The sequence below is a fragment of the Olea europaea genome, unplaced genomic scaffold, assembly GCF_002742605.1.
Source record: "Olea europaea var. sylvestris unplaced genomic scaffold, O_europaea_v1 scaffold2076, whole genome shotgun sequence".
Lineage (NCBI taxonomy): Eukaryota > Viridiplantae > Streptophyta > Magnoliopsida > Lamiales > Oleaceae > Olea > Olea europaea.
In genome coordinates this window covers 16,946-44,384 of record NW_019238681.1, presented here as the reverse complement: position 1 = coordinate 44,384, position 27,439 = coordinate 16,946, and the positions used below count along the sequence as shown (strand labels likewise).

The following is a 27,439-nucleotide window of genomic DNA, read 5'->3' as shown; positions in this document are numbered from 1 at the left end:
TGTGCTTCGGACACCTAATTATCCACTGTATTACTTCGTGCACAAAGAAAGAGAAATTTAGCCACTAATAAACATTGAAACAAAATATTTTCAACATATTTTCTTGCTTTCAAAATCGAGACAACTTGGTCGCCAGATTTAAAGGATGTTACTTCCAAACTATCAAGATCATGACAAATACGAGTTTACTCAAATTTAAGTAATCCTATTTACAAGACTACGATACCATGTATAATCCCAACATTTGATAACATAAAGTGCTCCACATTCGATAGATCATTTCAAAAATCGGCTTTGTATGTGAACTCTGCCGGTGATGACTTTTGTCCTTATTATGAGATTATGATTTCGATTGAAATTTTATACGTATATTCAAACTCATTAACAGTACTAATAATCGAACTAACACAATAATAAACATTGACATCAAGCGTGTAATTTAATTTTTTCTTTGCCTAATTGATGCTTTTCCTTCGTTAGGCGACAACAAACTTCAAAGCCTTGTAACACAAAAGTAAAAGTTGTGAGGGCTAAATTATGCCATTTTCGTAAGTGAGAAGCATATTTTTCAATGTCCTCCCCCAATCTATATCTTTATGATGAGTACATCTCAACTACATTGAACCAAGATGCCCAATATATTGAGAATTTACCGCATCGAAGTTGTCAAGGCATTAGCCTTGAAACCAAACTTATCTTCCTCAGTAGATGTGGATATGGACAAGAACGAAGACGACAATTGATGGATGAGATGCCGTTGATCACAATGCTGAAACCACAAATAAAAGATTTCATATGATCGACTTTTCCACTTTTCGAATCACTAGATAAATGGTGTTTTAGGAGGCTTCTTGGCCATTTGAGTACGTTTGTAGCGGAAATTATGCCTCGACTCATGTCACTAAATACATAATAGTTATGTCAAGGGTATCCTGCAGGGGCGGAGCCAGGAATTACTGTTATGATGGGCTAAAAATTTAAAAAATTTAATGTACGAATAAAATTTATATATAATAAGAAAAATTTATAATATAAGTTACCTATTGAAGTTGTACTCGGCGATGTTTTACAACATAAAATTCATCTATAATAGAATCTAGATCTAAATTCATATTAAATTCTCGTTCAATGTTAAGTGTTAAACAATCAGCAAGAAAATCATCATCCATTTCGTTACGAATTTTCGTTTCACATGTTTCATTGTTGAAAAAGCTCGCTCCACAGTCGCCGTTGAAACAGGTAGTGTCAGTACTAAACAAATCAATTTAGTCAAAATGACGTAACTCTCCGACCTTCTGCTTGCAACTAATTCCCGACATAAATCAGAAAATGTAGGCACTTGAAATCGAGGTTCAGAAATCACATCATTTTGATAGTGTTGCAACTCAACTTTCAAACAATAAATATCTTGCTGTTTAAAATCTTCAGGATAAAACTTATCTGCAAGCTTACAAATATTATCCATATTAAATGATTCAAAAGAATCTTTTGGATCCAAAGTCGTACTGAGAAAAAGGAGCTCTATTGATGTCTCATTAGATCTTGTATCTAACTCCATCATCTGAAAGTCAATAGCTGCATTGAAAATATCAAAGTGGTAATGATGTTCAATGGTAGGATATTCACGACCACGAGAACGACCAACCATATACGAACCATCAAAGTCAGGTACATGTATATCATTTTTTGAGCAAAAACATTTCACCTCTTCAAAAAATTCTTCCCAGCCATCTTCTCTCAATGCTTGAAGGATAGTTTTTGTAGTACGAACAAATCTCATAGCAGTTAAGATGTCTTGAGTTTTCTTTTGAAGGGACTGACAAAGAACATCCGCAATTGCTAATATTCTACGCATTAAATGCAAGATAAATACAAATTCAAATGTTGTTATGGTTTTGTATATACCACCAACTTCGGATCGAGATCTTGTACTTTGAGAATGATCACTAAGATACTCAAGCACCTTGCAAGTTGCAGCATACATATCAATCAAACTCTTTACAGAGCTGTAATGAGAAGACCAACGAGTACTTTCCGCTCGTTGCAAATTACCAATCTGATTAGTACCACTTCCGGACTCTCGTTCTCCAATTTCTAACAAATGTTCAATTTATTTTCTTTGGGCACTTTTCAACTCATTGATGCGCTTAAGAGATGATGTAATCATATTAATAACATTGTCCAAATGAGAAAAAAATGAATTAATATCTGAGACATCCTTAGCTGTAGAAACCAATGTGAGTTGTAAACGATGGGCAAAACAATGAACATAGTATGCATATGGACAATCTTTAAGAAATAATGCATGTAGTCCATTCCAAGAACCACGCATATTATTAGCACCATCATACCCTTGGCCTCTTATATTTTGCACTTGAAGGTTGAAACGAACAAGAACATCAGAAATCTGATTCTTAAGATTTAATGAGGTAGTGTCACTAACACTTTTAATTGCAAAAAATCGTTCTGTCAAAATTCCATTACTGTTCACAAACCTCAGGATAATAGCCATTTGTTCTCGTAAAGATTCATCTCGTGTTTCATCAACAAGAATACTAAACTTTGCATTCCCAATTTCCGTACGAATTCCTTGTCGTACTCTATTGACCATAATGCTCAAAATTTCTTTTTGAATGTCTGGAGACGTGTATGTAGCATTTTTGGGAGCATTACTCAACACAACTTTTCCTACTTCAATATTCATTTTTGCAAATGCATCCACCAATTCAATAAAATTCCCACGATTCAGTGAAAATGGAGATTCGTCATGGCCTCTAAAGGAACAACCTTGAAGAGCTAACCACTTAACACTTATAATAGTGGTCTTTAGACGCAAACGATTTTTCTGTTTTTCCTCATTTGATACAGAATGCATTACCTTGTCAATATGTTGAGTTGGTGTCATTAGATCTTCAGCTCTTCTCTTACAACCATTATGAAACGATGACAATGTTGTACCAACATGAATAAGAAATGCACATTTACTTCCTTGGTTAACCCTCTTCCAACTATCAAATTCAACAGTAACCAATGATGAAATATTAGGTGGAGTACTATCATTGAGAAAAGGAAGCAGTAAAAACAATATGCCTTATGTGTTGAAGGCGAATATTCCTACCAAAGAAACTGATTATACCAATGTTCCTGAAATCGACGTTTCTGCTTTCCACATTCTTTGCTCTGATACTCCAAAAGTTTTGGTTGATAAGGTCCAACATTTAGATAAGCCCGCCGAATCTGATCACGTTCATTAAGTGAATGTTCACATATTTACTTTCTTTTTTCAGGGTCTCATTCAATAGAATCAGATGGTTCAAAATTAAGATTTGAAGATGAAGGCCGTTCAACTTCAGGGCATGAAATTGGAGGAATGGACACCGTAGGAATTGGATAATCCTGAGATTTGTTACTTTTTGAAAAGAAAGACAATAAGGTTCTACCTTTCTTGGTAGAAGGTCGATCTTCTTCCATATTAAATCTAAAAGCATAAAAATAAAAAGCAATTTAGGGACAAGTATTTCTATTTAATAGATATCATAATTACAACAAGAAGAACAAGGAGGACATATCAATTCATGAAGCAAAAATAAACGCATATTTGACTCAAATAGATGGAACCATCAATAGAAAACATTGAAATCTGGTAACGTACTTCATTGAAATCATTCATCTGCCAATAGGAACATTTGAAGCAAAACCCCCCACAACAATGGTTGACAAGAAATGGTATTCATAAAACCCCTAATGACTTAAAATCAAAGTCATTCCCTAAACTACATATGTCCCAAACATTTAAGACCAGGTTAGATTATCACATGCACTAAAAACAACAAAACACATTAGCTGGAAATGCCTTCCCATCCCTTTCACAAAATTCTATATATTAAACTTCACTTGAACTTCTCTGCATTTGATTAGACATATCCAACTCAACGACCCTAGACAAGACAAACAATGGCCAGTCAACTAAAATCTCTCTTACATAAATATAGAACTTCGACAAAACCAAAGTGGCTTTCTGTCTTTAAATGTATTAATTATGTTATAGTCTTACAGATCAAAATACCCATATTATTAAAAGGAAAAAAACTATAGGAGAAAATAAATTGACCCCTCAACTCAATTTGTAGTTTTCAATGAGTTCTCCTAGGTATTGATCTAGTGAAAAAATGAGTTAGACCCCTTTTTTAGCAAACAAAAACTTCATCAAAAAAGAACTAAGTTTATTGCGTAAGATCTAAAAACATGCTAGCTATACAATATTTGACTAAACTTGACCGTAAAATAGATAAGATTTTAACTTAGCCTATGTTCAGGAAAGATTTATTAGGAATTATTTAGGATGAGTATTGGTGGAGAATGGAGATTATGAAATATGTGAATAATAATGAATAGTAGTTGTAATATGTAATTAAAATTAAAGTTTGATTTTAACTTGATAGTAAAAATAACTTATAAGTTACTAAAAATGATGGCTTAATATTGTTCAACAATCCAGAGTCTACATAACAAAACAAAGCATTAGTGAACTCACATGTTTACAACAAGCTTATTTAGGGAATTAATCTCAGTATGTTAAGAGTAATAAACAAGGACTGATTATTCTTTAATTCTTATCCAGCATTCTCCATATATTCTGTATCAATACTCATGCTGAGAAGGTAAGCACATTAAATTAACAATAAAAATGCACAATACAAATTATACAATTGACCACAGTCACCACACTGTCATTGCCAAAGTAAAGCAAGCCCAAATAAGTTTAGGAATTAGCCAATTAGGAGCCTTTCTTATTTCACCACCAGTCTAGCAAGCAGGGGTGATAATTCTGAAAACGGAAAACCCATTTTTTCTACTTCTTCAAGCTATTCATTATTTATTTCACATTTACATTCTGGAAATCAAATTAAAAGACAAACAATTGATGAATTGAACAAGATACTAAATAGTAAATTACTTACCCTAAAAACCTAACCCAAGTTGTCGGTAGGCAGGTTTGAGACGGCGAATCGGTAGGTAGGCAGCAGGCTTGAGTCGGGTCAATCGGCAATCAACAATTTCGTTCGGTCGGTGGCTACGAGCAAGGACAAACGTCACAAACCGGCATGGAAAATGTTCGCTGTTTGTGTGAGTTCATTTTGCACATTAGGAATGGAAAATGTTTGGGAAGTGGGGATTAATTATTTGATTAATGGAATGGGTATTATTTTGGGCCTAAAATTATATAGGTTAGTGGGCTACAAATATTTTTTTTAAGTGGGCTAGCCCACTGAATTTATTTGTTAGTGGGCTAATGTGGCTGAATAATTAGAATTCAAACCCAATTTTTTTTTTTTTTTTTGTATCTGGGCCTGGAAGATAGTGGGCTACAGCCAAGTGCAGCCCACTACTAAATCCGCCCCTGGTATCCTAGGCATTTTCATCTCATAACATATTATCTAGATTAATTGATGCAAGTACTAACAATGATAAAGTGGGAACGATCATTACATTCACTTACACAAATTAAAAGAAAATTTTGAAAAAAGAAAAAATAAATCAATTGTATTTCGCTTGAAAACCACTGGCCAAACATGTCGAGGATATCATTATACTCTCTTATGTTTAGGTAAAAATTATATCGCCAGCCACTACAAACTGACTGTGTTTTTTGATCGAAAAATTGCCCATTGAGCAACTAAAATGAATAGAATCTGTCTTTGGGAACCAATGCCACACCAAAATACATAGATAAAAATTGGCGCTTTTAAAAATGATTAGAAACAGCATTGCAATTGGATTAATAGGTTGGGAGCAATGCTGCAATTTTTCCTAAAAGTAATACAACATACCAAATTATTGCACGAGACTCCTTTTCATAAAAGTAATAACGTCCTAATATGGAAATATTAGTTGCCCAATTTTTATAAAAGTGAAGAAAATAGAAGAGAACAGTGGAAGTCAATAGACTTGTGTGTATTTTATTAAGGATCAAAGTCTTGTATTTATAGGACAAAATCAGGGATACAACAGTAATAATTTCTAGGGCTGCAGGAGTATAATTGTCATTCACCTCTAAACCCTAATAAACTTTCCTTTTACAACACTCCCCATTGAATTACACATTATAAAATATATGCCTCGTTAAAACTTTGTTTGATAAAAACTCAACGGGAAAAATCAAAATGAAAGAAAATAGTACAGTTATTTTGTAGTACTAAAAATAAATACTGCCTTATTAAAGCCTTGTTAGGAAAATTCGGTGGGACAAAACCTAATCGAAGGAAAAAGTGTGTAGCTACGCCCCCTGATGTTGATCACTGAAAATCTTTAAGTCGACGCATTCCAATCTTTTGAACTAATTTATTGATTGTAGATGTTGGCAGTATTTTTGTGAATAAATCAACCACATTGTCACTTGAGCGAATTTGTTAGATATCGATGTCGTCATTCTTTTGAAGCTCATGTGTATGAAAGAATTTTGAAGAAATATGCTTCGTTCTGTCATCCTTGATATAGCCTGTGCAATAAAGCCTCATTATTTTCATACAAAATTCTTAGACTATCATTTGTTAAAGTTAATCCGCACAATGTTTGGATATGATGGGTCATGTTTCTCAACCACACATTATCAACTTGCTTCATGGATTGCAATAATTTTAGAAAGATCTGAAGATGTAGCTGTCAAAGATTGCTTCACAGATCTCCACGATATAATCGTTCCTCTACGTGTAAACACATAATCTGTTTGTGATTTAGCTTTATGTGGGTCAGATAGATAATCTGCATCTACATATCCTACAAAAGCAGATCCCGAGTTTTGAGAATAAAATAATCTCAAATCAATGGTACCCTTTAAGTAACGAAAAATATGTTTAACACCATTCCAATGTCTTTGAGTTGGTGTGGAGCTATATCTTGCAAGAAAATTTACAGTAAAAGCTATGTCGGGTTGAATGCAATTTGCAAGATAAGTTAATGCTCCAATTGGACTAAGATATTGTACTTTAGTACCAAGAGCATTTTCTCCATTTTCAAGTGGACAAAATGGATCATTTTTTCACATCAAGTGATCGAACAACCATAGATGATGCTAATGGATGTGCATTTTCCATGTAAAAAGGTTCTAAAACTTTTTCTGTAATGTTCAATCTGTAATCCAAGATAAAATTTGGTTTTTCCCATATCCTTCATCTCAAATTCATTTTTCAAATAATCAGCAGTTTTGTTGAACTCTTCAGGAGTTCCAATTAAATTTAAATCATCAACATAAACTGCCACAATCACAAATCCATTATTTATTTTCTTTATGAAAACACATTGGCAGACATTGTCATTTTTATAACCCTCATTCAACAAATATTCGCTAAAGCGATTATACCACATGCATCCTGATTGTTTTAATCCATATAATGATCTTTGCAATTTAATTGAGAACATGGTTCTCGGGCATATATCGTTTGTTCTTGGTACCTTAAGTCCTTCAAGGACTTTCATATATATGTCACTATCAAGTGAACCATATAAATATGCAGTTACTACATCCATAAGACGCATACCAAGCTTTTGTGATACAATCAAACTAATTAAAAATCTAAAAATGATGGTGTCCATTATGAAAGAATATGTTTCTTCGTAATCAATTCCTGGTCTTTCTAAGAAACCTTGAGCAACTAGTCAGACTTTGTACTTTGTAATTTCATTATTTTCATTCCTTTTTAGTACAAAAACTCATTTGTATCCAATATCGATTACATTTTCAGGTGTTCAAACTATAGGTCCAAACACTTTTCGTTTTTCCGAAGAATTCAATTCCTCATGTATGGCTTCTTTCCATTTTGACCAATCATTTCTATTTTGACAATTTGTAATCGACTGTGGTTCAAAATCCTCATTTTGCATAATATCAAGAGTCACATTAAAGGCGAAAATATTTTCTATAACAACATTATTTCGTTCCCATAATTTATGAGATAACATATAATTTATTGAAATCTCTTTATTTTTAGACACTTGTGGTTCTTCAAGAACCGTATTTTCAATATCTGATTGATCAATCTTTTCTAATGTGACTTCTTCCGAAATTTTTGGTTGGTTTTTCTCATGTACTTTTCTTTTTTAAGTATTGAGTCTTTTGAATCAACTGGTCGACCATGCTTCTGACAAATGAGACATCAATTTTTGCTGAAATATTTTCTTCTCGACCAAATGACTTTGTCACTTTTCTTGTGTCAACAAATACACCAGGTAATTGATTTGCAACTCTTTGCAAATGAATGATTTTTTCAATATCTTGCTCACATTGATTGTTGGGGGATCAAAATGAGATAGAATTGCTTCATTCCAAGTAATTTTACCTTATTTTTCAGGATGTAGTTTTTACCCTCCCAAAGTTGGGAAAGTCATTTCATCAAAATGACAATCTGTAAAACGTGCAGTAAATAAGTCAATCGTTAAAAGCTCAATATACCTAACAATTGATGTGAATCAAAATCCACATAAATTCCAAGTTTTCGTTGGGGACCCATTTTAGTACGTTCTAGGGATAAAATAGGGATTTGGACAGCATAACCAAAGACCCGTATGTGAGAAATATCAGGTTCATAACCAAATGCCAGTTGCAAAGGTGAATATTGATAATAGACAGTTGGTCTGATACGAACCAATGATGCAGCATATAATACGTCATGACCCCAAACAGAAGCTGTGAGTTTTGTTTTCATAAGTAATGGTCTAACAATAAGTTGTAGACATTTAATAAATGACTCTATCAAACCATTTTATGTATGGACATACACAATTGAATGTTCAATTACAATCCTGATTGACATACAATAATCATCGAATGTTTGTGATCTAAATTCACCAACATTGTCAAGGAGAATAGTTTTAATGGAGTAATAAAAAAATTGTGCTCATAATTTTATAATTTGAGCAAGTAGTTTAGCAAAAGCTACACTCCTAGTGGAAAGCAGGTAAATATATTACTATTTAGTAGAAGATTCAATTAATACTATAAAATAACGAAATGGTTCACATGGTGGGTATTGACCCACATATGTCTCCATGAATTCTTTCCAAGAAAGTTGGAGATTCAATATTGACCTTTATAGTTAAAGGTCTAATGACTAACTTGCCTTGCGAACAAACTACACATGAATAATTATTAGGTAAAAGAATCTTATGTTTCTTTAAAGGATGTCCATGTGAATTGTTTATTATTCTACGCATCATTATATCTCCTGAATGTCCAAGTCGATCATGCCAAAGAATAAAACTTTTTGAGTCAACGGACTTTTGGTTCGTGACATTATTTGATTCAAGCATTTTTATAAATGTATAATAGATTACAGATGGGAGTGTATAAAATTTTTCTTTTATTTTTTTATGATCATAGACAAAAGAAGTTATGCAAAGATATTCAGTATTATTTTGTTACATCGTCTCAATATGATATTCATTGCAGCAGATATCTTTAAAACTAAGCAATTTTTTTTTGGATTTGCTAGAATAAATTGCATCATCAATATATAATTTTGTATTATTTGGTAATATAAGCTCTTTTGGAGCCTTCAAAAATATTCGATACATCTGATATTGTATTAACATTATTTTCTGCTAATGTTAACTTTTAAAAGAAATACTTTATCTTGACGAATTGTGTGCATAGTTGCACTATTTGCTAAATAGATATCTTGATGATCCATCTTATATCTTATTAGTATTTTAAGAGTTATGCTTTTCCAGAATCGCTAATATGATATTCTTTGAGAATATTAAAACATTGAATTGTATGCTCTTCTGAAGCAACAAATTAATATTCTTTTTGAATACTGATAAAATAAAAAGTTATTATAACTCATTATCGAGTAATTTAATTTATATTTCTTTTGGAACACAATGTGTTATATATTCTTCAAAACATGTGCTACTTCAAGAGTACATTATATTTTATTATTACTTTTTCAAGAGCAATATATTAATATTCTTCTAAAATATTGAAAATTATAATTTATGCTCCTCAGGAGCAAGTAATATTCTTCAAGAATATTAATTATAATATTGTGCTACTTCAGAAGCATCAACAAACTATATATAATAGATAGATTTTAAATTAATATGCTTCTAGAATATTAATTATAATGTTGTGCTACTTCAGAAACAATAACAAGATAAATTGTTAAGTTAAAGTTTATATAAAAATATCAAAAATATTTAATTACCATATAGACATGGTATAAATTTACATACAAGAATTAATCACAAAAAATGTATAAGTAAAGAAAAAATCTTCCAAGCATGCACATGAAAAGAATATTTAATTACCATACAAACATGGTATAATGTAAAAATTAATTACTAAATAGATAATATATGAATTTATATTTTAAAATTGATTACCAAACATGTATTAGGAAAAAGAATTTCCATACATAGAAGTTAACAAAATTGGTTAAATCACTTATTGGCTAAATCTTTTACCAACATGCAAAAGATACTAAACATGCATGTGAATTTCACATATCTAGAAATTAAAGATATAACTAATATGTAACAGATTCAAAAGATAGAATTAATATTGAATAATATGTGAAACAATGATCGTGTATGAATAAAAAAAAAAAAGAATTAATATGTGTTCAGATTACACACACAAACGTGAATTAGAATTAATATGTCTGTCGATGAAAAGTAAAGAAGAAGAAGCAACATCGTTATGATGCATATATATATATATTGAAATATTTCACATGCTACCAAATTAATATTGGTACACGTGATAAATATTCATGCTTATAAAAATTATTACCTTCATTAAACTTTGAAAAATTAAGTTATCGTGTTGATTACGTGTTATAAAAGTGAAGAAAAGAGAACAGAATAGAATAGAGAGAAGTCAATAGATTTGTATGTATTTTATTAAGGATCAAAGCCCTGTATTTATAGGGCAGAATCAGGGATACAATAGTAATAATTTCTAGGGTTGCAGGGGTATAATTGTCACTCACCTCTAAATTTTAATAAACTTTCCTCTTACAACACGAATAATATTTTTTTATGTTAATTCAAATAAAAAAAATGAACATAAGAAATAGGCAAAACATGATTAACCAAAGAATAGGTCCAAATAATTCAGATTTCATTCTTGTAACAATTTTGTTACATGAGAAAATAGTTGAGATTCCCAGCACAAATTGCAAGCACAAAAGGGGCCAACAAACCCAGAATTTTCAATACATTCCACTGTAGTAGAAAGTCCGAACTTCTTGTAAAACTCTGAACATTTGTAAAAGGCGATGCACAATGTTAGTTTTCAATAATGAAAATAATTATCACAAACAATTACAAAATCAAAATAAATTATAAAAAAACCAATAATTAAAAGGAACTTTCAGTAGGCAAAAAATAACTTACCTGATAGAAGAGAAAATATACAAATATGAACATTGGGAACTTCATGATTCTGAAGTATAAAAGTTGAAAATTCTAAAACCTAGATAAATTTAAATTAACTTGTAAAACTCTGGACAAACAATAATCAAAATATGCTATTATCGGTTTTAATGGTTTTGACTAGTACATGCTAGTTAGTACTATATTCGTGATTGTAATTTGATGAATATGAAAATTAATTATTAACTTTGAACATGAACATCAGATGTAACGTGATAAACTTTGAAGAAAAACATCTAATAAAATATACCAAAAGATTTTCTAGCCTAGTAGAAAGCTAATATAAGGAAATATAATTTAAATTTAGCACATCCTATATATATGTATATTTTTTGAAACAAATCCGAAAATAGCTAGGATGATATAGAATCTATTTTACAAGAGTTGTATTTGTATTTTAAAAAAAAAAAAGAAAAAAGAAAAAAAAACAGATCCTGTTATATAAATTAAAACAATAAAATTTGCTGCTTAAAATTTCTAATTGATTCTGCTTAAGATCCCAGTCAGCCAGTATTGGCTATTGCCAAAACTTGTACACTTAACTCAGAGTTTGACAATTAAAATTCAGCAATATATATTAAGCAAGCCATTATATAAAATTTTGAAAAGCCCAAACATGATAGTAAACACAAGATACTAATGATCGATTATTAACAAATAAATCAAAACTTGTAGAAAAGTAAAACTGAACACAGAAGATTTTTTTCGACCGAAGCCCTAAAGGTTCGGTGACCCATTTAATATCTAGTCCCCTGTTGAGCATCCATTCAAGAACGAATATCGCTCGATTGCACTATAATGCCTTAAACTGATAACAAAGGTTACAAATGTTTAGTCAATACCATAATACAGTATAAGAGACTTATCTCTTCACAATAAAACAGCAGATTTGGCTCGTATCACACAATGAACTGCAGATCTGACTTCACAAACCCAAAATACTAGTTCTCACTACTATTACAAATTTCACTCAAGAAATCACATGTATTATAAGGCTAAACTATCAAACCATCATTTCAAATGAGATTTTCAAACAATAATGGCGAATCAGAAAACCCTAGCCACTCAGAGAAGATGACACTCTCGAAAAGGCAGAAGAAAAATCTTTGGCCAAATGAACCGTCCAAGTGTATTTATATCACCAAGCCCAATCGACTTATCCAATGGTCCATAATGCGCCAAGTGTCATCATTCAGTGGAAAGATTACTTTTAAAATCGTATTTCCAAAAAACATTTTTAGCTAAAAATTATGGGAGCATATAGAATCGGGTTCGAGTCACAACAAATTTGTTGTGCAAGATTCAGAAAGCTAATTAATGAAGTGAGGTTCATGTTGAGACAAAGTCAAGTTTTGTTTTGGTTCAACCTTAATCTGCAAAGGGAATTGCTTATTTCCATTCTAAGTAGATGCATTATGGATTCTCATGACAATCAGTTCACGAACGTCATGAAACATTGAAAATATATCGCAAGTTGTAAATAATATGATTATTAGTAAATGACAATTCTACTGCTATAGCCCTAGTTTTTGTTACCATTGTATTTATACATCTTTCCCATAAATATAAGATTTTGATTCTCAATTTAATACACACAGTTCTATTGACTTCTCTCTATTGTTATCTTTTTTTCTCTAGTTTATAACACGTTATCAGCACGATAACTTTATTCAAAGTTTAGTATTTGAAAAAAAAAAAGGAAAAAGGAAAATGCAGCATTACCTCTTCTGTGCTCCAAAAGATATTCTTATTCCAATTCATTTACGTGTGTCACAAATGAATTCGTGGAAGGTTAAAAACAAAAATATTTTTGGTTTACATTGCATATACCAATTAATTAATTCTGGTACTGTATATTAGTAATGAATTCTGGAGACGGGAATCCATTTTTTTATTTATTTTATTATTATTTATTTTATTTTATTTTTTTACTTTTATTATTATTATTTTTTACTTTAAGAATGGTGGCTCATACCACACGATCAACTTTGGTGGCCTGGTGCATTATTATTTGCAATTTAGGATTGATTTCATAACTATGACATATTCAATTAGTTAATCAATTAGATTCTTTACTTGATGTTCATCATTATTAAACTATACTAAATTGATAAATCAATCAAACTATTTCATCAACTAAATTGAAAATTTTCATAAGTGAATCTAATCAATTTTTAAATGTTGTTTTACCTTATTAATTTGATAATCTATCGTGTTGTCGCTCCCGAAAAAGCACAACTCTACAAATATTACATTTTGTTAGAAAATATACTCCTCAAAAGTTAATGTTTTTAAATATAGTTTCTTGTTGCTTCTGAAGTAGTACAATATTATAATTAATATTTTCGAAAAATATTACTTGTCCTTGAGGAGTATGAAGAATATTGACGAATTGCTCTTGAAGAAATCATAATAAAATAAAATGTGCCCTCAAAGGTAGTAGCATATGTTTCAAAGAATACATCATTTTTAATTAGCCTTCATTCTTGAAGGAAAACATATAACACATATCATGTTGACATTGACTACTTAATTCATATAATTGAATTATATATTATATTGAATCAGAAGTTCTATGTAATTTTATTATTTGACATGATTAGTCAGACCATCTCGAATCAATAAGGATGCAAAAAATTACTCAACAATTGAATAGATGCATCAAAGAAGAATCACAACAATCCAAATAATTTCTATATGATGCTTGTTCATTTTATTGAAATTTGTTCATTGCTCGTCATTAGCTAAAATAGGGTCTGAATTTCTTTATATTTCTAAAAATTAATTAAGGTAATATATGGGGTCCCATCATACTCCACATTGACCAGTTAAATATTAGTTATATCTAATAAATTTGATATATCTACTAGATGATTGCATGATATTTGCACCCTGAAGTTTCCAAAGTTATTGCTCAAATTTTAAATTATGAGCAAAATTTTTAAATTATACAATCAAGACAGTGTATCTTGTTAATACTAATGAGCCTAAATCTCAACCTTTTAATAAGTATTAGTTGAGATGTCGATAAATAGTTTAATATTATTACTTGTTAAAGTCTTCTATTAATTTAATTAGGAACAAAGAACTTTTTGCTTCTGTTTAGGGAATGTCATTATGTATCATGCATCAAGTTATCCCATTGCTTCATGGTCATAGTGTGGTTTCTTCATCTAATTATTTGATAATGCAATAGATGTACAATTAATCCACCACATTGCACAATGATGATGAAAAGTAAAGAATGATGAGGGAAAATGTGTAATTTTGAACCCTTGTACAATATCTGAGGTCCTAACGGGTGATATTTTATTAAGTGGTTTTGTTGATTGTCAATTTGATCGGAAAATTCTCTCAACATTAGAGTGAGGAATTAAGAAGCTAAAAACAATTTATAAATGCATCATTATCTAAATTTTCGAAAAAATAATTCGAGCAAAGAGTTCGAATTATAATTCAGTTAGATGCATTTACTAACTAAAGAGATTAACGATATCTAGCACACACCAACTTTAAATGTGTTAACTTGAATTAATGTCTTGGAAGACAATTAATCAATATTATATTTGACGAATCTATGGCACACTTAAAGTTTGATAATATTTAATTTTAATACAAAAACCTTCAAATGAAAATGAAGCAACAGTAAAGATGGTCTCGTTAAAGAGGCATATGTTCTTGATGAGTGTTTAGACATAACAAATTATAAAATTTCAAAAAGTGTTAAGGCATCTGATATGTTGAAAATTGAAATATCTCAATAAGTTGTGTCGTTGTAAGAAAAGAAATAGAATCGAAAAAGAAAAAGTTGTCAACAACACTTTTGCATATGATGCACTGCATCATAAGCGAGGAATCGAAACAAATGCATCAAAATATGTCAATCGAAGTATAATTGGCCAAATAAAATAGACGCAATCATAAATTGAATTATTATAGGAACCTGAAGTTTTTTGAACCTGCAGTTCAAAAATTTAAAGGTATATAATTATGCAAAAAGAAAATAAAAAAAGTAAAGCCATAATATGAAATGCGTGACTTTTTACATAATTAATTTCACAAAAACTTATATAAATAGATAAATTATCATGTGAGGAATGTAATCATAAGTCTACATTTTATTAGTGTGACAATGCATAAAATTTGTTATGCATATAATAAATTTGATTATAACCAACTCATCTGGCATGACTATTAATATTATCCCAAAAAAATTTAATATGCCCGAAGCATATAATTCAAGTGATATTATTTTAAGAGCGAGTAAATGTGTTGTACTCTTTTTTTCTTGACTAAAATTTTGTCCAATTGAATTTTCCTGGTGAGATTTATAGCAAGGACCAACATGAACTATTTTTCGAATCTTCATGTTACTATATTCATCAAAGATTCATAAATATTTTTGTATGAAGACAGGTATTGTTTGAAAACTATACGATACAACATGAGATATACTTCATCAAAAATTGCAATATTGAAGACATCGACATACAAGACAATGATGAATTGAAATAAGAATTACAATCAATGGGAGCAATTGTACCCTTTTACTTTCAATCAAATTTTTTGTCTCAATGAATTTTGTTGACAATATTTTTAATGATGCAAATATTTTGTGATGTGTCATTCAAGAGGGAGTGTTGTAAATAATATGATTATTAGTGAATAACAATTATACCAATGCAATCCTAATTTTTGTTATTATTTTATTTCTACTTCTTCCTATAAATATGATATTTTGGTTCTCGATATTCTACACTCAATTCTATTATTTCTCTTTTTTAATCTTTTTTCTTTCTAATTTATATCATCACACATATTTTTCCAACAAAAGTTGAAAGGTACCATTTACCATTTAGATTATGTAGGGATCACAATGGGACAGATCGGGGTCGGGGGTCGATGCCCCTGTCCCTACCCCAACAGGTAATTTCTCACCCCGTACTTCTCCCGTTACCCATTTAAGACAGGATATGGTAGATCCCTTGCCCCGTTTAGTACCGGTTTATTTTTTTTTTAATTTTAAATAATTCATTTTATTGTCTATATTCATTAAAATGAGACAATAATATATTTATTATTTTTTTATTAATTAATTTATTTTTAAAAGTAAAATTATTCAAATATATTTGGTAAACTAAAATTTTTATTATTTGTTATATTTATTAGATAATCTTAATTGCCAAATTCTATTAGAGATAATAAAGTTTCGTGGAAATTTTCATTTAAAGTATTAAATTCTTAAAAAATAATTAAATAGAGTTGGATGGGACGGGACGGGACGGGACGGGGCCGTTGTTACCCTTACTCACCTCCGGGCGAAGTCCTTTGCCCCCGTCCTGAATACCCAATTAAGCGTGTAATCTCTGCCCCGTTCGGGACGGGGTTCACAGGTATCGAGTTTGATTGATTTTTTTGCCATCCTTAAAATTATGAATTTAAAAGTGAAAGTTTCTTATTTTCAATAGTTGACACCATGGATTTTATAGACGAAGTTATAGCTATAATTGAACTAAATTTAATTGCAAGCTATAATTTGAAATATGTTGAATAATTGTATTAGATAATTATGGAAATAATTTAATTGCAAGCCATTATTAGAATGAAATTAATTTAGATAATTATGTCAAGAATTTAATTGCAAGAGGAATATTAAAGATAATATCGATTTCAAAATCAATTTAATTTAATTGACATTTTTTAATGTGACATTAAATGGGGAGTGTTGCAAAAAATATGATTATTAGTGAATGCCTATTATACATATACAATCCTAGTTTTTGTTATCATTGTATTTAGGGATGGCAATTCGGCTCCTTGGCTAGGGCCGCCCGTGACTCGACCCGAAAAAAGCCCGAGTTGAGCCCCATTTTGGGAGGACGGGTCGAGCCCAAGTCGGTCCGCAAGCCTTTATTTTAAAAAAAAAAAAATACCTTGAAAGGCAGCCGCTTGTGCTATCTTAAGGCAGTTAGCTCGATTGCCTTAAAGGCAGCTTATAATATTAAAAAAAATGAAAAGAGCAAAGAAAAAAGCAAGCCTGTCCAGCTCGACCCGAGTCGAAAGCTCAGGTCGAGCCTAATTTTTTCGGTCGAGCTTTTGCTCGACTCCGCTCGGGCTTCAAAAAAAAACTCGTACATTTTACCTGAGCCCGAGCGCGAGCGCGAGCCCGAGCCATGAGTTTTGGTTCACGAACCGACTCGACTCGGCTCGTTGACATCTCTAATTGTATCCGTACATCTTTCTTATAAATATTAGGCTTTGGTCTCAATATTATGCACACAATTTTATTGATTTCTCTTTTTTGTTCTCTTTTTTTTTTTTTTTTTTGGTTTATAACATCGCTCATATTTTTCCAGCAAAAGTTGAAAGTTACTATTTACCATTTAGATCATGAATTTATAAGTGAAAGTTTCTTATTTTCAGTATTTGACACTATGGATTTTTATGGACGAAGTTATAGCTATAATTAGAACTAAATTTAATTGCAAGCTATAATTTGAAATATATTGAATTAGATAATTATGGAAAGAATTTAATTGCAAGCTATAATTAGAATTAAATTGATTTGGATAAGTATGTAAAGAATTTAATTGCAAGAGGAATATTAAAGATAATATCGATTTCTCATGGATTCTGTGAGATTTTTTAAAAAAAAAATTAAACTATAAATGCTTTGAAATCTTTAAGTATCTGACTGAGAATGCTACCATTTATATGTAGGAAAATGATGCCCGTAAAAGGGCCCGTGAAACAGGCCCATGTCAAGTGAGAAAGAGGTGGGGGCGGGCCCCAAAATTTTTTAAAATACGTGTGGGGCCCCACCCCACTGTGAATCGAGCTCCTGTACATGGAGCTCGGTTCTTATATGTAATCTACAATTTCTTAAAATGAATGTTCAAACAACTTTCAGTAAGTGGATAGGTTCAACGTTGTCAAGTACACGAATCATTGACCTTGTTCTTGACCAATATATGCTTATTTTTCGTATTAAGCCCCTTTTTGGGACACATTATTTGTTTCATTGAAATGAGAATTTTAGCTGTAGTACACACAGCTGGGCCTTACACAAGCGATGAAAAGTCAACGAAATCGGTTAGATGTAATAGTTAACGGTCAAATTTTTTATTCTTTGTTCAATAATGTGATTCAAACAGGCCCAAGTAAATATATTTTAAATCAATCTTTAGCATTTTCCGACAAAAAAATATTTCACAATCTTTGGAAATCCACATTGTCTCCAACAATTTCTCTTGCAAATTAAACGGAATATGAACATATATTGGTCAAGGACCAAGTTATGTTGCCCGGGAGGGTTTGACACCCTCCTTGACAAACACTCACAATGGAAGGGGGTGGGTGCACTTTTTGGCATTTTTTATTTAAGCGGGTCTCACACGGGGTCCTATTACATGTGAGTGTATGTCAATATATGTTAAAAAATTTTGAATTAAGCTGAGTGTATAGCACTTGCTGTACACTCACTTTGACAGTCCACTCACACAAGTAGGTCTCACGATTATTTTAATCGTGGGGCCCATTGTGTTATGTGTGAGAGTTGTAAAAAATGATGCAAAAATATATGTACTTGTAGCATAATTGAAAATTTTTTTGACAAAGAAGTTTTATGCATTGGTCAATTATTACTTTACAATGGAACATGTTTTAATTTTTATTTATAAATATTATCACTTAAGAATAAAATTGTAACTTAAAACGAGATTTTAAATAGTGTTAAAAAGTAATAATATTGTCAGAAATCTTTTTAAAAAATTGAAAAAACTTATTGATACGCCTTGTACCATAGCTTGATTGCTCACGCGATGATATCTTTCAATAAACTGTTGAAATACATACTATTGCGCAAAGAAAGTCGTGCTATTCAGGATTGAAAAATCAATCAAGCTATACCGTTTGAAAAAACCGACTGAAGCCCTTACCAACCCTCACAATAGGGGGTGGGGCCTCATTTTTTTTTCTATGTGTTTGATTACATTTATTTTTCATGAAAAATATCAGTTTTCCACCCAAATTCCTACTTTGAGTGTTTGATTGCTATTTTTTTTTATGAAAAATATTTTCCAACTTTTGAAAATATGCCTAATTTTCCTTGTTTTTAAGGAAAATATTTTCCTTGGATAGAAGTGATTTTTATTTTCTATAAAAGATGAAAAATATTTTTTTTAGATGATATTTTTCATACCAATCAAACATATGCAACTCGACACTTGCAAAAAGGCGGTCAAAACCTCTGCCATCCTTTTTTTTTTTTTTTTTCCCTGATAGGGTGGCTGTCTTCCTCAATAATGTCAACTCCAACCTGACAGTTATGATGCATTTAATTCACGCATAAATTATTCTCCAAAAGTAATTAAGAATCAAATCCACCAAAAATTAATGAATCACAGTTAAGATTAAGCAGTTGAATTCAGTGTAATAACTCCACCGAAGAAAAATTATCCACCAAAATTCCACCTTTCTTCTTCTTTTTTAATTTCGTTGAAAAACCTCTCGTACATGGGACCCACCGTAATTCTATGAATACAAAATACAGGCTTCTTGCCTCTGAAAACACAAGTTCGATTTATCGTTCACGCACTGGTACTGGTAGCGAAAACTCCCGCCATTCTCAAATCTTTGCTGAAACCCTAGCACGTCAACAATGTCAGTGAAGCCCGAGCTAATTGGAAGTTCTTCTGGCCAGGTCAAGCCGCCGGTTGCTACCTCCAGCGCCACCGCCTCTGCGGTCAGTCCGGCGAAGGTCCCGGAGCATTCGGTGGCAAACGTCTTAGAGCCGGAAATTATGAGGCCGAGGATTATGGCGGTCGGTTCTCCTATTGTTGGCCAGAGTATTGGACACGATGATCAGCAGAAGATCGGTGCTTTTTTGGAGCAATGTTACTACTGTAGGAAGAAAATTGCTAAAGACGCTGAGGCGTACATGTACAGGTAGCGTCTTTTGATTTATATTTTTTAATTTTTAATATTTAATCTGGTTGTGATTTTCTGTTTCCCTAATCATTTTTTCTTTCACTCTTCTTCAGTTTGCTTCATCAATTATCAACCGATTTTCATTGTCTTTATGATTCTTTGGCACGAATTATTAGATATCAATGTCAAGCATGATTTTTTCTGTTTCTATTTTTGAGTATGATATACTAAATTTGTTTTTGGTATATGATTTTCTAAAGATCCGTTTGATTGTAATGATGGAATTTGGGTGGAAAGAAAACGAATTCAGGGAATTGAATTGTTTAGAATTTGTTTCATTTGTGATTAAATGTGTTTAATTTGTATAATTTCTCAGTTGAAATTTTTTATCTTTTGGTTTTTTTTTTTTTTGGAAATTGTCAACTAAAGGGACAAAATTTGTTACAATTGGAGATAGAATTTGTTCCGATTGCCCAAAAAAAAAAATTGTGGCTGGAAATCCAAATTTTCCACAAAACTATGGAATTGGCACATGTGTGGAGGAAAGTTGAAAAACAAATTCCATAGAAATTTTTAGCAATCAAACAACACAAATTGAGTGGAAGTGAAAAACATTTTTTATTTTTCACGAAAAATCAAGGCTATCAAACAGGCATAAGTAATGCTTTTAGTGCTTCTTTAACCATTCACGGCTGGTAACGGTACATGTGATATTTTCCCCTTTTAATTTAATATTGGGGACCTCATTGCAATTATTAATTTTACCTGCCCTTGACCTTGTTGAGAATCTAACATGATTCTTTTTCTATTTCGCATTTATGTTCTTGTTTCATTACTTTATGGTGAGCATGCTCAATTTTTATTTTTATTTTTTCGCCTTCAAAACCTGTTCTTGTTTTCATAATGCTCTAGGTTCCAAGTCAAAATTCCTCGTGACAATTATAAGGTTAATCTGAATTTTTTTTTTTTAAACTACATTTAGTTACATAGTTTATTTCGTCATATCATGAAAAAAAGGTTGTTGTGGATGAAGAAACTGTCCTCATCCTTGTCTCTTGTTAGAAAGGAGATGGAAACAAAAAATGAAGAAGGAAGAAAACAAAATTCTCGAAATTTAATATGAAAAGTCCATTGTTTGTGTGTCTTAAATTAAAAGTTATGTCCTTTAATTGAAATGACTTTTGACAATAGTTGTGGCTTTTTGCTTCTTTTCCTAAAAAGTTGTATCCTTTCTAAATTTTTGTAGCATTTTATGTGTTACGCCTTCTAATTACATAATTCCAATCTTTTCGTAAAACACGAACCTTCGGAAAGGCCATGGCTGTTGGATGAATGACTACATTCGAAAGCTATTTATAGATCCATTTCTTTTGCATTTTGGATCATCATATATATATATTTTTTTCAGAATACTTCTCCCTAAAATCTGAAAATATTCTCTTTCTAAAATCCAGTCGAATCTGTCTTTTTGTTCGGTCTACAAGTAAGAAAGTTCTATTTGCCGGTTCCTCTGTGACAAAAATGTTAAGCCGAAGGCAATTTCTTGAAGACCTTCATCACTAGAGGAACGATATTGTCTTAAAGAAAGATTATGATTCAACCGGCTTGGATAATTTTCCAATTACTTTTGGGTTAAATGTAAGTTAAACTATAATTAATATATTGATTCAATCAATATGAATGTTTTCTTGCATGATTGAATATTGCACTAAAAGTCTGTATGTATGCTAGTTTGTGTCGCTATATACTGTACTAGACGTGTATAGTATTGCATGAACGACAAATACAACTATTATTGTATTTAGTTCTACTTTTGCCTGTGAGATGTTCTTTGTCATGTATTTTAATGCTTTTAGAGTGCTTATACTTATGTTCATTCTTTCTAATGCAGTGACCTTCGTGCTTTCTGCTCTGTTGAGTGCCGTGATTTGCAGATTGAACAAGACCAATTGGCAGAGAAAGATGCTGCAAAACATAAGCAGAAGGTGGGATAGGTCCAGGGGATTAGCAGTGTGAGGGTCAGTCTGGTTGTTAAAATGAAGTGGAACACAGATCCATAGTCACATAATTAGCTATTGAAATACTATGTGAGGTGCATAGCTATTATTTTGGAGATCAGCTTGCACTATACGTAGAATAGAAATGGTTTATTGTATGTTTTATAGCAATATCAATGAGCCATGTATAGTTCACTTTGTGTCTGTTTGAATGCCTTCGAAGAATTTATGTCCAGTTACTTCTACAGCTTTAATCTGGTAGATATAGTGGTTTTGCTTATCATTTATAAGAGCCCAAACTTTACTAATAAACAGTACATTCATTTGTTTACAGCACAACGGCACAACCTCTCCTACTATTGCCTGTTTTGACAGGCTGGAGTATCAGTTTACCCACAAACAAGATTCCTCAAATATTTAGTGCCACTATTTTGTTTCTTTTTTTTTTTTTATACCCAGGTATCTCAACTTCGCCAGACTAAATCATGGACCTCTAGCTACCAGTCCCTCAGTGACTCGAGAAGGTAAATCGCAGGTTATGCCCTTGTTGGTTCCCAAGTTCCCACTTGGTTTATACTTCTGGCCCCAAGAAAATCCTCCTCACTGCGTTGATCAGGAATCGAACTCTTTACGCTGAGGTTGCAAACCCGTCATAGTGATTGTTCCACCATCTCGGATGTGTCCTGGGGGGCACCACTATTCTGTTTCTTACTAGAATATATACTCTTGATATAACAATTCTTTTGACCTATGTCCCATCAGGAAAAAAAAAATGAAAAATAGCATATGGGGCTCAATGCAAATTTGGTAGACAAAGTGAAAGAAACGTTTAGAAGTCTATTACATGAAAAGATAGTTAATTTAGATTAGTTCAATAATTTGATTAACTAAAATCTTGTTTATGTGAATAGTTTTGATATATTAGAAATCCATTTAGATTTAAGTTCTTTACCCTAATAAGGAAAACCCTAGGTTTCATTTGTATTCGGACTTCTTGATTATTGTTATTGAATTATACACTTTCCTTCCCAAATTCTTGTTTTATCTAGTTTTCTGCTTATTTCTCTCTTTCATTTTCTCTTTCTTCCCCTTTCTTACTGTCGCAGAAATCCCTCGATAAATCTTGATTTCGAGATCAGAAAACAATCAAACGAACATCGATTTACCTCGACTCGACCCAAGACTTTACCTTCACTTTGGATTGCCCTCTTTACCTTCTCTGGTTGCTCTCTATTTAGTATCCACAAAGTACACACAGTGGTGGTTAAAATGCACCCACAAAGGAAGAAGAGAATAGAGGTAGCAATGGCTAAATTTTTCCTCCAAGACGGCTCCCTCACGTTTTTCTCTCCATTGTGCAAACACTCACGTCCACCACACTCTCATGGCTGGGAAGTATATATATATATAAAAGACATCACAACATGGGCCAAGTAAAACCTCCAAAATGAGTTCCCACTTAACCAAACAAATGGGCTTCTTAAAACCTAGGCAAACCTAATAACTATTGGGCCAAAACAATATATCCATCAACAATAAATCCAACCCCAATTCGAGCCATCCAAAAGTATAGGTCTGTTTTAAATCATCACAGGAATTTATTGGGTATCAAAAAACTCAACACTTAGCTCTAACACCAAATTGTTGTGGAAGTCACACAGAAAGAGAATTAGAGGTAACAATTTTGCTCGCAAGGTGCATTATGAACTTACTGAACTTATGGAAGTTTGTTAATCTCCATTAATCATCCATACATTCAAACATATGATATTCTGACCTTATCTTTGTAATAGCACCTCCATACATTCAAATATATGATATTCTGACCTTATCTTTGTAATTGCACCTGTACAGGATGAATTTCTTGCATAAGTAAAGGTTGCTTATGTTGTTTTGCTATGGCAAGCAAAATTGCCATGGAACAAAGTAGTTCCACCGTTTGCAAAGTAGTCCTGATGGCACATTTATCATACCAGCAGTGGATAATTTTCATGTTAGAATTATCAACTCTGCTGTTTATGCTTGAAAATTTTAACTTTTAATCAAGGCTATGTAGTTGCAATGGAGAGTTCATCTAACTTAACAGGTGTAGAGCGAAAAGACATACGTAAGTTTCATTATACTCTGGTGAATTTGCTAAAGACATATGTAAGATTCATTATACTCTGGTGATTTTGTAACTTAACAGGTGTAGTACTCTGGTGATTTTGTAATTTAACAGGTGTAGAGCGAAAAGACATACGTAAGTTTCATTATACTCTGGTGAATTTGCTAAAGACATATGTAAGATTCATTATACTCTGGTGATTTTGTAACTTAACAGGTGTAGTACTCTGGTGATTTTGTAATTTAACAGGTGTAGAGCGAAAAGACATACGTAAGTTTCATTATACTCTGGTGATTTTGCTAAAGACATACGTAAGATTCATTATACTCTGATGATTTTGCTATTCGTGATTTGTAATTGAACATTAAGTCTTTCTAACATGATTGTTGTTCTATGTTTCTTCAAAGATTCATGCTATTTTCAGTGCAATAGACAATAAGATGATAACGCATCCTTCTGTGCTCCATAAAGCCTTGTGATTAGAAGTTGAAAAACAAATCGGTTATAATCTATGAGGCCAATAGACCATTGAAAGAGAAGAAAAGCTTATTATCAAATCTTGCTACTATAATTACTGTATAATTCATGTAGAGTGTTGTATTAGTTTCTTTAAGAAAGAAGAAACATTAACAGTAACTTGTTTTATGAATTTAATTAGAATGTGGTAATTGTTTCATGGATGACCGACTTAACATAAGAACTGGAGGTGGAAAAAAAGGTATGATCCACGCATATTGATATGTCTGTTCCATACCCTTTTCCCATTCATCCCCATCGGGGCGAGATGAAGTAAGAAGCTGGACTAAGAGTTTCCATGGTACCTCACAAGTAGTCATTTGTATTGCACCATCTAGGCCGAAGGGCAATAAAAGGGATATATCAAGAGTAAAGAATATGTTCAATTTAATATATGATTCAAAATCATCACGAACCTTTATTTGCTACCAAGGCAACCCCATATTTTGCATAAGCAGTTGCTTATACTTGAATGTTTATTTATGACATGCATATATCCAATAAAAAGTAGGTTTGATAATGTTTCCTCTCTCGCGTTTCTTTAACTTCATACGTTGCAAAGCTCCTCTCTTATTTGATTCTGGTGAAAATTTCATGAAATGTATTTGATGTGTTTAGAAATAAAATTTCTTTCTCTGCTAACTCTAATTTTCGGTCGACCCAAAAATTATATTATGTTTCCTTGTTTAAAACCTTCGCCCTTTTAATTTGGGTTAAGCTGTTTTTGTTCCTTTGAAAACCGTGATTGTCAACTTCAGAAGCCTTCATGTGCAAATTTATACTTGATCCACTCGGTGAACTCTGAACTCTGAAACAATAGAGGACACAAAATTGAATTTTTCCATGCATATCTGTTTACTATTCCAAACTCATACTAGCGGGTAAATCAGCCAGATTTGTCTAAAAGGAAGGAGGATGGAACTGTCTTAATGCTCTTCTGGACCGACTGATAAAGGTTTGATAACTTTTCTGGAAATTTTCTTTTCATTCTTTCCTTCATTTTTAGGGAAGTTTATACTGCAGAGGTCTTTAGTCTTTTTTTCTTTTTTTTTTCCTTGAGGAAATGGGAGCATCCCAGCTTGGAATTGAGAACTGTCACAATGTGATTTCCAGACAACCTGATGTTAGATTCGTGTATTTCAAAGAATTTTGAACAAGTTTGAATCGTTTGATCAATATTCTTGTTGGTCAGTCAAGATTTAACCTAGTTTCTGCAGAAGGGGAGGAAGTGAGGTAGACAGCGTGAGGATATCTGCTTGTTGCATTTCAGTTTTTTTTAGCTGTTTACACCTTGTAGGATCTACTGTTATGCCTGACAATTCTATCTTTGCCTAGATCAATTTTATGCTGCTGACGAGTCATATGGGAATTCCTTCATTGTCCTTGTCATTCAATATTGTCATTTTAGTAAGAAAAATATATCATTTGGACTTGATGAATATGTAGGTGTTGTTTGACCAAAATTTTTGATAAAAGTTTAGCAGATTTTGATGAAAGTATGAAATATGTGATTGAAAATTTTATGTACAAATTTTTGCGGCTCGAATTAGAATTCTTGTTTATATCACCACAACTATAAATACTTTCTTGTTCCTATTAACGTAACATCCCATTTATTTGTAAATGTTGTGGATTTCATGAAATGTGGGATTAAAATTGAAGTTTTGCTAACAAAAGTGCTTAGTGTTTAAAGTTGTGGGCCCACAATTATTTTATTCAAGTGGGCTCCCTCAACACGTGAAGGGACCGTACATCATGGTGTAAATCATGATGTACAAGGGCTTTTCTCTTTTACTAATTCAGAGCAGTTGAATTCTACTGACAAACTACTGTAAATGTAAAGATTCTATTCACGTCATATATTGTTGCAACAGAAGAGAACAGAAACATACACCTTACCGCATCAAGGTAACAAATCATTCATCATATTCATCTTTCTCCATCATGTGGATTTTAGTTGTGGGCATCATTGTTGATTTGAAAGGGAAACGGTAAAATATATTCATTGTCAACTCCAAACTTCCAGATTATTGATTGTGTTCACTGACTCACCAAACATAAAACTTTATTGGCAAATATGGTGGATGTGTATATATGTGATCAAGTTTACTGTTATGGATTTGGATTTGATCCACTCCATATGCTGAAATGTATTTTCTCCCCACTCCCGAGCTCCTCCTTTGCTTCCTAATAGTCATTTCCCGATCACCATTATCAGCTTCTTTATCCCGTGGCCAAATATGGAGCTGGAGGAGACATTAGAAATAAGCCACTTGTACGTTCTTTTGTTTACATTATGGTTGACACTCTATTGATTTTCAAATTGAAATGGATAAGAGAGTGTATTTCATTTTAAAACTGTCTGTTCATGTTGCGACACATAACAAAATATTAGAAATGATGTCAAACAAAGTGTACATGTAGCATGATTGAAGACATTAATGCTACAGATGATTTT

General features: G+C 31.9%; 1 protein-coding gene across 1 annotated transcript; it reads left to right on the top strand.

The window, feature by feature from the left end:
* Nucleotides 1–19,885: 19,885 nt before the first annotated feature.
* On the top strand, nucleotides 19,886–22,663 carry LOC111379974. Its single transcript, XM_023003412.1, has 2 exons — nucleotides 19,886–20,379; nucleotides 22,253–22,663. Exons 1-2 carry the CDS (start codon nucleotides 20,093–20,095, stop codon nucleotides 22,353–22,355), a joined length of 390 nt encoding a protein of 129 aa, XP_022859180.1. The 5' UTR covers nucleotides 19,886–20,092; the 3' UTR covers nucleotides 22,356–22,663.
* The last annotated feature ends 4,776 nt before the right edge of the window (nucleotides 22,664–27,439 follow it).